This window comes from Tamandua tetradactyla, chromosome X, assembly GCF_023851605.1.
Source record: "Tamandua tetradactyla isolate mTamTet1 chromosome X, mTamTet1.pri, whole genome shotgun sequence".
NCBI classification, from domain to species: domain Eukaryota; kingdom Metazoa; phylum Chordata; class Mammalia; order Pilosa; family Myrmecophagidae; genus Tamandua; species Tamandua tetradactyla.
In genome coordinates this window covers 117,555,317-117,567,572 of record NC_135353.1, presented here as the reverse complement: position 1 = coordinate 117,567,572, position 12,256 = coordinate 117,555,317, and the positions used below count along the sequence as shown (strand labels likewise).

Sequence of the window (12,256 nt, the reverse complement as noted above, 5' to 3'; positions counted from 1 at the left end):
AGTACATGGAAGATTGAGTATGGCATGAGATTGTGGAAGTTTGTCCAGAGTGATGCCTTGATAAATCCCAGAAGGATTTGAACAGTGAATGAAAAAGCATTTGCAAAGTCCCCTTTGGGGAATGGTGAGAAATGGGGAAAATTCAACTTCACCAACTGGAGAATTCTTGATATTCTCACAAGCAGAGGAGACAACCAAAGCAATAGGATGAGGCACCAAACTTGGGGTTTGTTCATATGAAATTTAACCCTGCAAAGGATAGACTAAGCCTACTTAAAATTAGGCCTAAGAGCCACCCCCAAGACATCCTCCTCATTCCTCAGATGTAGCCTCTCTCTCAGCCAACACTACAAGCAAATTCACCACCCTCCCCCGTCTATGTGGGACATGACTCCCGGGGGTGTGGATCTTCCTGGGAACGTGGGACAGAGATCCTAGAATGGGCTGAGACTCAGCACCAAGGGATTGAGAAAACCTTCTCGACCAAAATGGGAAAGAGAGAAATGAGACAAAATAAAGTGTCAATGGCTGAGAGATTCCAAACAGAGTTGAGAGGTTATCCTGGAGGTTATTCTTACGCACTAAGTAGCTATCACCCTGTTATTCAAGATGTAACCGAGAGGCTGGAGGGAACTGCCTGAAACTGTAGAGCTGTGTTCCAGTAGCCAGGTATCTTGATGATGACTGAATGATGATATAGCTCTCACAATGTGACTGTGTGATTGTGAAAACCTTGTGTCTGATGCTCCTTTTAACTACCTTGTCAACAGACGAGTAGAACATGTGGAATAAAACTAAATAATAGGGGGAACAAATGTTAAAATAAATTTAGTAGCTTGAAATGCTACTGATCAATGAAAGGGAGGGGTAAGGGGAATGCTATGTATGAATTTTTTTTCTGTTTTCTTTTTATTTCTTTTTCTGAATTGATGCAAATGTTCTAAGAAATGATCATGGTGAGGAATATACAACTATGTGATAAAAAAGAATGTTCATATTGTATGTTGATTGGTTTTGTTCATAAAAAATTTTAAAATTTTGAAAAATCTCGGTCTGTGCAGACATAGACCAAACAATAGTCCTCATGATTCTGTTCAGCATTCAGTTCCAGAAACTTCTCCACCCTGGAAAAGGGGAAGGATTTGTAGGACCCTTCTCATCAATAGTTGTATTGATTCTTATTTGGTTCACCATAAACTTGATGGTATGGATTCTGGAGAAGCTGGCAATCTGGTAAATTGTATCCATCACTTTGACATGACTGGATATCTGGGCAATCCCAGCCTCTCGTGTTCTGTAATGTTTAAAGAACAGACACCAGTCGGATGATCAGTCTGAATATAAAGTTGACAGGTGTATCTTTCAGCTTGGGTTGCACTTTTTTCCCTTGCTAGTCCTACCCGTTAGCAGGGTGTTCATCTTGAGGTTTCTGTTTTGCTCCTCTACACCATTCATTTGGTACTTCCTCATCTTTGCAAATACTGAATGATCTGTACTGACCCTGTAAACCATGTTTATGAGGATAGCTGATGTCTTCGTCAAGATAAATGGCAGTACGCAATGGCCAGGTTCAGTCTCTGCTGGCTCAACATAAAATGTGCCACCACAGTCTGGACGCATCCGTCAAGTCTTCCATCAGTGACAGACACATGGCTAAAACTTCCTTCTTTGCCATCACTATGTCCACTGCAACTATGAAAGGTGTCCTAATCAAGTAGTTTATTTCATGTTTCTACTTTAAATTCATCACTGAAAAGGGAAGTGTCCCTCTTCATTCCAAGGTGGAAATGTCTCCCATAGGCGTGAAAATCTAGGCGCAAAAAACGGCCCTCACGAGAGACTACTCTTTCGCACACTGGTATTTTGGTGTAATGAATCCATATCATAAAATAATCCTCCCTACATTAAATGTATTTACTAAAAGGATTTCCATTGTAACCTGGCCCCGATGCTCGGGACAGCAGCAGCATTTACACTCAGCAAGCCTGTTCGGCTGCCCGCACCTCCTGGGCCCACAGCAGCATATTCCACCGAGGGGCCAGGCGGGGGCCTCCGCACCTCCCGCTGTTCCCTTCCCGGGCAGGTCACAATCCCAGCGCCCCCCAACCAGGGACCTCCCTCCCCCAAGCCGTTTCCTCCCTCCCTTCCCCTGCCAGTTGATTTTTAACAAGGATGCCAAGTCTACTTCAAGGAAGAAACACAGTTTCTACAACAATGGTGATGGGACAACTGGAAATTGACATGCAGAAGAATAAATCTTGATGCCTACGTCTTTTTTTTAAAAAAAAATTTTCATTTTATTTTTAAATCTTTTTCTTTTTTATTGTGAAAAATAACATATATACAAAAAAGCAATAAATTTCAAAATCCACTGTAACAATTAGATATAGACTATATTTCAGTATTTGGTATGGGTTACAGTTCCACAGTTTTAGGATTTTCCTTCTAGCTGCTCCAAGACCCTGGAGACGAAAAGAAATGCCAATATAATGATTCAGCGGTCATACTCATTAGTTAAATCCTATCTCCTCTGTTACAACTCCACCTTCTTTTGAGCTTTCTCCCACTCTTGAGTGGTATTTGGGCTATGCCCATTTTAACTTTTTCATGTGGGAAGGGGCTATTGATAATATGGGGTAGGGGGATGGAACTAGCTGATGTTCTGGAGAGGCTGGGCCCTCTGGGTTTCAGGAGTTACTTGGTCCAGGGACCCATCTGGAGGTTGTAGGTTTCTGGAAAGTGACCCTAGTACATGGAGCCTTGTTGAATCTCACTGAAAGCCCTAGGTGTTTGTAAGGGTTAGCAGGAATGATTTTGATTGGGGCTTGGCAAACCACATACATCTCATGATATATAAAAATAAACTAAAAATGGATCAATGGTGTAAATATAAGAGGCAATACAATAAAATCCTTTGAGGAAAACACTTCAGAACCTATTATTATACAATGGAATCTTAGACATGACATCAAAAGTGTGAGCAACGAAAGAAAAATGGGACTTCATCAAAATTTAAACTTCTGTGTACTAAAGGGCATTATCAACAAAGCAAAAAGACAACATTCAGAATGAAAGAAGCATTTGAAATCGTATGTCTAATAAGAATTTAATGTCCAAGATATATAAAGAACTCCTACAACTCAACAATCAAAAGAAAAACAAGATAATTAAAACATGGGCAAAGGACTTGAACAGACATCTTTCCATAGATGGTACACAAATGGCCAATATGGATGTGAAAAGATGCTCAGCATCATTAGCTTTCAGGGAAAAGCAAATCAATGACATACCACTCCAGCATCCCCTAGGTGGCTATTTTTTTTTAATGCAAATTTACAAGTGTTAATGAAGATGTGGAGAACTGTGAAGCTTCCGACACTGTTAATGGGAAAGCTGCCAGGATGCAACACACCAGAGATGAATCATCTTTTAACAAAATGATTTATTTAGTTAAAAATTTATACTTCTAAAGGTTAAAATATATTGGGTAGATGGAAATACTAGCAGTCAATGAGAGGGAGGAGTAACGACATATGATAGGTAAGCATTTTTTCCTCTTTTTATTTATTTTTCTGGAGTGGTGCAAATGTTCTGAAAAATTACCATGGTGATGAATATACTACTGTGTGATATTGGGAGCCATTGATTGTACACCATGTATGGAACGTTGGTACGTTAAGAAAGTTTGTGTTGTATGTTGTTTGTCAATAAAAATTTTTTAAAAAAATTTCTGTCCCAGCAGGTCAGGGCTTTCTGAGAGGCATCTTCTCCTCCGACCCCAACGTTCCCGCCACCAGCAGCTGGGTTGTGCGGTGACAAGAGACAAGCCCGGCCAGTCCCTGTCAGGCCTCAGGAGACGCCACATCCGGATCCGCAGTGGCGGGAAACGATCGCCCCGTGACGCGCGCGGGCTCAGTGCGCATGCTCTTTGCCGAGCTTTGCCCGTTATCCCAGCGCAGAGCGGTGTGGAGCTAGGGTAGCTACCGTCCTGCTTTCTTCTCCCGGCTTGAGAGTTAGCGGGTAGGTGTCCACGGCGGTCCTCCACGAGTTGAAGCGGGAACGAGAGCGAGGGGCAGCCAGCGGGGTTGGGGCGGGTCCCGGCGGCGCGATCATTTGGCCTCGGAGGAGGAAGGTCGTCGACGGTCGTCGTGTGTCTCCTCACGAGGGGCGCGGCCGCCATGACCGTTGGCGTCGTGGTGGGGCCCGGAGCCTGGGATGAGGGCCGCAGGCTGGAGGGGGTTAGTGGAAGCGGGGCGGATCTTGGCGACGCTGTTTGAGTTTTCTGAGCCGTGAGGCACCTGCAACTGCCGCAGGGGCGAGCTTCTGGCGTCCACACTGGGTCCCTGAGGAGGGGGCGGGGCGGCAGTCGAGAAAGAGCGGGAAGGCCGTGAGTCGGCACCGCGTCCCGTCCCTGAGGTGTGGACTGTGCAGGCCGTGCTGCCTCGTGAGGAAACGGCCGCGGTTCATCTCGGCTGCCCAGTGCTGCCAGCGTAGCGCGGAGACAGCCCGAGTCCATATGTAAGCGAGGACGTGCGGCCGTGTGTTCCGATCCAGATGACTCCTGAGGGGATAGAAGAGTGACAAAGGGGGGAAGAGCCTAGTCATTGGGCATATGCCAGAATTGGTAGTATTACACTTAAGTTTCTATTCTCGGTTGGTACTTTACTAAATGTCTTCATCATGGCAAATCCATTTGTGAAACCAATGGATTTCTCTCGTGCAAAGGCCTGTGCCTATTACCATGTGCTCTCGGGTGATTGCTCTGCCGGCTTGGTCAGGACAGGGACACGTGCCGTATTTGGTGTGACCGCAAAGTATGCGTGTTTGTCATTACACTGGGAAATGTTTGGGGGTTTTAAAAGATACAGACATATCCCCTGAAGTGTGTTTTCCAAATCACAGTTTGCTGCTTAGAGTTGGAAAGATGAGTGGACAATCCGTATCCATCCCCCAATCTGAAGAAAAGTGGGATGGTCAAGAATTTGAGCAGCCAACTGAAGTTGAAGTTGTGAGTGTTTTAACATTTCTACTAGCAAAACCTTTATTTGGGGGAGGATGGTGTTCAATAAACATACTCTTATAAAGGTCTTTCATGCTGAGAACAGGTGATTATTGAAGCTCATGATAGAAACATGATGCAAGATGGTTCCATCTTATTGTCTGGATGGTGATGCTGTATGCTCCCCATAAAGACGTCCTATGACTTCCTGGTCATGCTTATTAAAAACAGATGCACACGTCCATCCCAGCGTATATTAAAATAGCTTCCAAATGCTTGACATAGCCTCTCTGTGGAGAGAGTCACTTTTTAAGAATGAATATATGGAATCATGTTGGACAAATGTCTTGAGACTTATTTGTGATTGAATACATATGTTGGTTGAATATATACATGTGTTATATGTGTGCATATTATGGATATGTATTAATGACGAAACTTGTTATTTGTACACACACCCCCTAGGCCGATCAACCCGATGATGAACAACCTGAGCATGATGAGCCACCAGCCCAAAGCCAGGATATTCCTCCTGGTCAGGAAGTAGAAGATGAAAGAGTCGATGCATCCCAAGGTGATGTGAGGGGGAAGAAGAATGCCTATCGGGGGAGGGGTGTGTGGGTACATCATGCATTATAACATACCAGTAACGGGGCAAGAAATCATTGGGTAGGGATCTCTAACATTGCCTGGAAATGGGCTGTGAATGTGAAGAAAGTATAGTTTGCGGTTTCGTGAAGTTACTTGCTGTAACGAATTTCTCCTTTTGTTCCAGACCTGGTTCATGTTCCTGAAAACTTGCCAGACCTCTATATTAGCAAATCCAAGGAAGCTGTGTTTAATTTTAGTCATAAAATGGCATATCATTCCCCTAGTCAGATTTGGCCTCCTTGAATGTGTATGGCCCTATTAGTTATTGTATCCAAAGCTTAAGCAACTCTTACTCATACTAATATATGTAGGGTGTCAAATCAAACATATTATGAAACCTTTAGTAAAGCCTGGTTGCATAGGCATGTCAACCCCATTTTATAAATGAGAAGACTGAGGCTCAGGGATTCTGTCTTCACAAAGAGCACTGGAGACAGAATTTGTATTTCATTCCAGTCTTTGAGCTCTTCTTGCTACATGTGACTGTAAGAAAAAATGAATAATTTTCTTAAAATGCTTAATACTCAAATGTCTGTGCAGTAAGGTAGCTCAGTAGTGGCACAGGAATAAGTCTGATTCAGTGTAACATGTTAGAGGCTCCAGAAATGAACTCAATTAATGGTAGCCACCATTTCCTTTGATTGATAATTTTTAGATGGTGAATTTGGTTAAAAGCTTGATAATCCGGGATACTAGCATATAGGTAGCAGGTTTAGTATGACTTTTTTAAGTGGCTTTTTAAAAATGCTTACATGGGGCGGGCCGCGGTGGCTCAGCGGGCAAAGTGCTTGCCTGCTATGCCGGAGGACCTCGGTTCGATTCCCGGCCCCAGCCCATGTAACAAATACGGAGAAACAGAATACAATAAAAAAAACAAGAAAATGTTTAAAGATGTTTCCCTTTCTTCCTTCTATCCTTCCTTCCTTCTCTCTGTCTTTCCTTTAAAAAAAAAAAAAAAAAAAAAAAATGCTTACATGCCTTTATGGTTAGAAAAATGGGAAAATTAACATAGAATTATCATGAAACAGAAAGTTCTTTCCAGTCCTGGTGTTTTTAAACAAAACGTTTTCATAGCTCAGGTTATGGATTACTTTAGTGATTCGGTATTAACGGGTTTAGAAGATTTCACTGCAGCAGTGCCCATTGATTTATTTCCACCCCCACTTTTCTTCTCACTATCAGATAGCAATTTTGCTTTTACTTACAAAAAGTCTTTTGGGGCGGGCCACGTTGGCTCCCAGGCAGAGTACTTGCCTACCATGCCAGAGACCCGGGTTGGTTTCACGGTTCCTGCCCACGCAAAGAAGAAGAAAAATTCCGTTGTTATTTTGGTATTTCATTCAATGTGAGGTTCATTTATGGAAAGTTACACATAAATTTTAATCAAATAAGTTTCTGGTTACCCCAGTAGAAGATACTTCGTAACTATAAGATTTGTCATAGGTCAGCAAATCTATTCAGCTACTTTTATAGAAAATTACACTTTAAAGCTAATTAAAATCCTATCCCTGGTGTAAATTCCAGATTTCTTATTGGCTGATTTCTCACTGTTCTTAACACAGTAGGATAAATTATAAAAAAAGAAAATGTGGATGTATTGTGGTTTACCTTTAGATTATTTAGAGTGAATGTTTCATAATACAGGAAAATAAATATATGAATTCCATTCCTACTTTTAATGATTGTGAAAATAACACTTGTCTTCCTGAACCACAATCTAACTTACATGTTTTTTTACATTTACTTTTGTTTTGGAAAAACTGAACTTTACTGAAAAGTTACAACAATAGTACCATTAACTCTCATGTACTGTGTAACCTAGATTCATCATTTGTTAATCGCTTTTTTACCAGTTGGTTTCATATCCCCTGTCGGCCTTCCTTTCTCTTCCCCCCTCCTGCCTTGCTGTACCTGGGCCTGCATGAGAGTGTGCGTTCAGAGAGATAGACAGATAAAAATATGTATCATATATGTTTATATACAAATTTATCAATATTGTATTTATTATTTTTAATACTGAATCATTTAGATTAAGTTTTAGATATTATGACCCTTTACCTTAGGTGTGTTTGTACCCTAAAAACAAGGAAAAAATATTTCTTTGATTAACCACTATATAATTATCAAATTCAGGAAAATTACAATGAGAAAGTGAAACCATTTAATTTAAAGTTTGTTTTCAAATATACCCAGTTGTCCCAGTTATTGTCTTCATACATGAACAGACATATATCTTTACAAAGATAGATAGATGCCTTTAGATAACATGTCTATTTAGTCTCCTCTACTCTGGACCTTCAGTGTTTTATTTTCTTGCCTGACACTGATGTTTTTTCAAAATCAGATGGTCCTTGTTTTGTGAAAGCTTGATCAATGTGGCTTTTTAAATGTATTTTTATAAAGACTTTTTATCACTCAACACTTACTGGTGCTTGCTCATGCCATGTAATATGCTAAGATCTAGGGGTATAAATAATAATAAGAGGTTATTTCTGCCTTTAGCTCACATTCTAGTAAGAGATTCACATAAACCACTGTTTGAATTTGATAAATACAAAAGGGGCATCTGAGTTGTCTGGGGGCAGTCTTGAGACAGGAAAAGAGTAAAATTTGAAACATCTTGCTCTCCCTTTTTTTAAGCAACAGACTCCTAAAATGTTTTTGGGATTTTAATGAATCGCATCTCTTACCACACTAGCCCGTGGGCTTGTATTTCGTAGCACTGAGGGACTGAACAAATATTTGTGTTTCATGTTTTGCTGTTTAAATTGACAACCTTGTTTTTTAAGAGTGTGACCTGGAAGATGAACTCCAGGAACTGACTCAACCAGAGACTTGGGGTGAAGGTGGAGACGGTCCAGACATCGAGGGAGATATTGTAACATATCTGGAACCTGTTAAAATGCCGGAACCAGGTATGGTATCCATTAAGAGTGCAAATGAGTTGGTCTCTGTTTTCCACAATATTATATCACGAATAATATAGAGGAAATATTACTGCTGCTTTAATAACAGAGTACAAATGTAAGGATTCTTTGAAAGGTAGTTCAGACCCCAAATGCCTGACTTACAGACTATCCGATATGGAAATAAAGTGGGTCAAACCTATATCGGATTATAAACTATGAAAGCATTTTCTTACTTTTAAGTATAAGTGCTTAACCACAGCTAGTAATTTTCAGATACTTTTATAAAAGTCTGTTTTTAACAATTACATAATACAGTTGTCATCAATAAACATCAGTCTGTATGATATATGCTGAAGCACTGAAGAAGGTTCTGGTCACAGCTCTAACATAATTTGTGTGACTGTGGGCAAATCCCTTAACTTCTAAACATATATTTGCTCTTATAGAAATACTGAGTTCAAAACAGATACATTAAAATCATTTTCTGGTTCTGTTGAATATGCTACAGATATAATCTGCTTTGCATGATTTGTTTATCATAAACCATCAAACCCTAGCTTGGATCAAATTACAGCATCTGAATTGGGTTTCATTGCTACTAATAAAATGAACTTACACCCTGCTTGATAGTGGTTTTCTGTATGGAGGCTTGAATATGTATTCTCAGATTCTGTCAATTTCTTAATTCTTCTAGCTCTTAAAGAATAATTGCGTATTGATTTCTTCCTTAAGTGAAGGTTGAATAACTGAATAATAAAATAACAAGAGAGGTGTAATTTACCGTTTCTGTGGCTTACTAAGTAGGAACAGTTCATGGAGTCATTGATGCGCAACGTGAGCATGAGATACAATTTCTAAAGATGTCCCCTGTCCCCACAGTTATATAGAGTAACTATTTCTAGCAAAAATGGGGACACCTTTAAAAATACTAAAAGATGCTTATTTTAAGTTTCTGCCTTGAGATATTAATTGATAGCATTTGAAGTTCAGTGATTATAACGGTAGTACTTCCTGAGTCATCAACCTAAGTTTGTTTTACATAGGTGTTTTCCAAATTCCAGATCATTAATTACACAGATTCTGAATGTAAAGGAAGCACGTGAAGTTTAGGAAAGAAATTGCCTTCAATTAGCCTTCTAAAGTTTTCACACCATTCCTGAACCATTCCATTACAATATTTAGATTAAAAAATACTGTTCAGGCTACTTTCAGGAATATCCTGACCATCATTAAAATGTACTCATCTGAAGATCATACATAGCTTATTTTAAAAAAGAAAAAGATACTTTTTTGAGTATCCAGTATAAGAGAAAATAAGAAAAGAGCTACTGAATAAAATAAGAGTAAAGGAAAGGGGTACTTAATAACAGATAGGTATGACTTATTAGGAAAAGGAAAAATAGCCCAACTAATAACTAGTTCAAAGAGATTTCTCTTTTTAAAAGGGATCTATGACTAGAGGATGCACGAGTTCATGTAATCTTGAAGACAATGAACAAAGACCAAGTATACACAATAATAAATATGAACAAGAAACTAATAGATATTGAGCCTATCATATAATTTAAAGGGAATATATTCTTGAAGTCTAACATTTTCATAATCTTGATGAAATGGCTAACATGCTAGAAAACATACATTAGTTGACATAATAACCTACTAATAACTGAATATCTAAACATTACAAATACCATAGAGGGACTTGGAAAAATTGTCGGTGTTGTCTCTCAAAGACACTTACCTTTTAGAAGCAAAAGTTAATCTATATATCTTTATAATTGTTTTTTCCAGGTTTCTATTTTCTCTTTTCTCCCTTCTTTCCTTCTTCCCTTGTTGCCTCCTTTTTTTCCTTCCTTTCTTCTTGCCAGACTGAATAAAGGTACTATTTTTCATTCATATTTTGATGTCATCAGTTGTAATAATAGTTTAAATCTAATGTGACCATGTAATTTCTTATACAAAAGAGAACACATTTAAGGGTGTTAAAAGGCTTTAATTTATAATTTCACAAGTAAAACATAAAAATGGACAAATGGTTACCATACTTAAAGTAAACATATAAGGGATAAAGTAGCCCCAAGAAACATTATTGCACTTTTCCACGATAAAGACAAAACAAATGTAATCCTGGCTTTTCTATTTTCTTCATTTAAGCAGTTTCAAGTTTGACATAATTACTTTAGCAGTCTTCTAACCAGAATGTTATTTCAAGTCAAAACATTTAAATAATACTTTAAAATATGTCTTTTTTAGTAGAGTTTTTGTTTGGATGGATTGTTACGAAAAGTATACCCAATTTTTGCCTTCTACTGAAAATCACCTTGAAATAAATACGCATGATATCATCTTCTGAACTTCAACAATTTCTTTTACCGTCAGAAAGAGTTATGTGTTTTTTAAAAATGTTTAACATACCTGAAAGTCTACCTTCAAAGGCTGTACAGAGGTTTAACTGGAAGTAAGCCAGAGGATCACCTTTAAAATCATGATTTTTGTTCATTTTATAAAAACCAAAGCTCTAGTGTTCGTTGTACATCTTTAGTATCATCTTGATAAAGTGTGCCTAAGTAACGTTCCCAACTATGTTTATATTACAGGTGAAGGGCAGCCTTAAATTTGAGAAGACAAGGTGAAACCGTACACGCTGCTGTTCTTATGTTAGAAATATAACTGTTGAAAATCTCAAAATAAAGATTGACACTTTTCTCTGCAAAAGCCTTGCACATATTTTGTAAAATTTATTTTTAGGTGTTTTGTGCTATTGAAAATTGCATTGATTTTTGAAATTTTTGTATTCTAGTTAGGCTAGTATATAGAGATATAATGTTTCCATACTAACTTTCTGTCCAGCATCATGCTGAAGTTGTTTATTAATACCAAATGTTTTTCTGTAGATCCATTTTGATGTTCAACATACAGGTCCATATCATTTTTAAATTATAGGGTTTTGTTTCTGCTGTTCTAAGTATTTTATCTTTTGCTTTTCTCATGTTACAAAATTGGACAGACCCACTCTGTACAATGGTGATTAGAACTGGTGATACTGGGCATCTTGTCTTATACCTGATTGTAAATGGAAAATTTTCAACATTACACCATTTTTACTGTGCTTTTTTAAAAACAGATCCAGTTTATCAGAGAAGGGAAGTCTATTCAATTCCTAGTTTCCTGAGAATCTTAACTTGAATATATGTTGAATTTCATCAAACACTCATACTACACTATTGAAATGATCATAGTATTTTTACTTCATTAATGTGTCAACGTAAATTACATTAGTAAGTTTTTACGTTTAGACCAATCTTGCATTCTCAGAGTAAACAAATTGTATCATAGAATATCTTCTTCCCTAATATTTGTTTTAGGACTTCTATATATATCCTCATGAGTGAGATTATCATACATTTTTATTTCATGTACTCTTTTTGTTGGCCTTTGGTATCAAGGTTACACCAGCTTCATAAAATGAATTGGGATATAAAGCCTCTTCTTGTATTCTCTAACTGAAATCTCTACAGTGCTGTGAGTAATGTAGAGCTAGGCTTTCCCATGACCAGCTGGTTCTTGATTGCTTCTCTCTCTAGAATTGGATCCCACCTAAACGGCAGTAACAGAAGGGGAAGTTCCAGGTTACAATCTGTATTAGTTAGGGGTCTCTAGAGAAACAGAATCAATGGGGAACACTCGCAAATATAAA

At 38.5% G+C, this 12,256-nt stretch overlaps 1 protein-coding gene across 1 annotated transcript; it reads left to right on the top strand.

Moving 5' to 3' along the window:
• Window positions 1-4,907: 4,907 nt before the first annotated feature.
• On the top strand, window positions 4,908-11,263 carry LOC143670838 (P antigen family member 3-like). The gene is made up of 4 exons (XM_077145846.1): window positions 4,908-5,008; window positions 5,465-5,573; window positions 8,440-8,565; window positions 11,157-11,263. The coding sequence occupies exons 1-4, from the start codon at window positions 4,925-4,927 to the stop codon at window positions 11,171-11,173; spliced, it is 336 nt and encodes a 111-aa protein (XP_077001961.1). The 5' UTR covers window positions 4,908-4,924; the 3' UTR covers window positions 11,174-11,263.
• Window positions 11,264-12,256: the final 993 nt, after the last annotated feature.

Coding starts and splice junctions, on each gene's coding strand:
- LOC143670838 (XM_077145846.1), top strand. CDS start 4,925: ATGAGTGGACAATCCGTATCCATCCCCCAATCTGAAGAAAAGTGGGAT. Junction 5,009..5,464: donor AGCCAACTGAAGTTGAAGTT/GTGAGTGTTTTA, acceptor CACACCCCCTAG/GCCGATCAACCCGATGATGA. Junction 5,574..8,439: donor AAGAGTCGATGCATCCCAAG/GTGATGTGAGGG, acceptor TTGTTTTTTAAG/AGTGTGACCTGGAAGATGAA.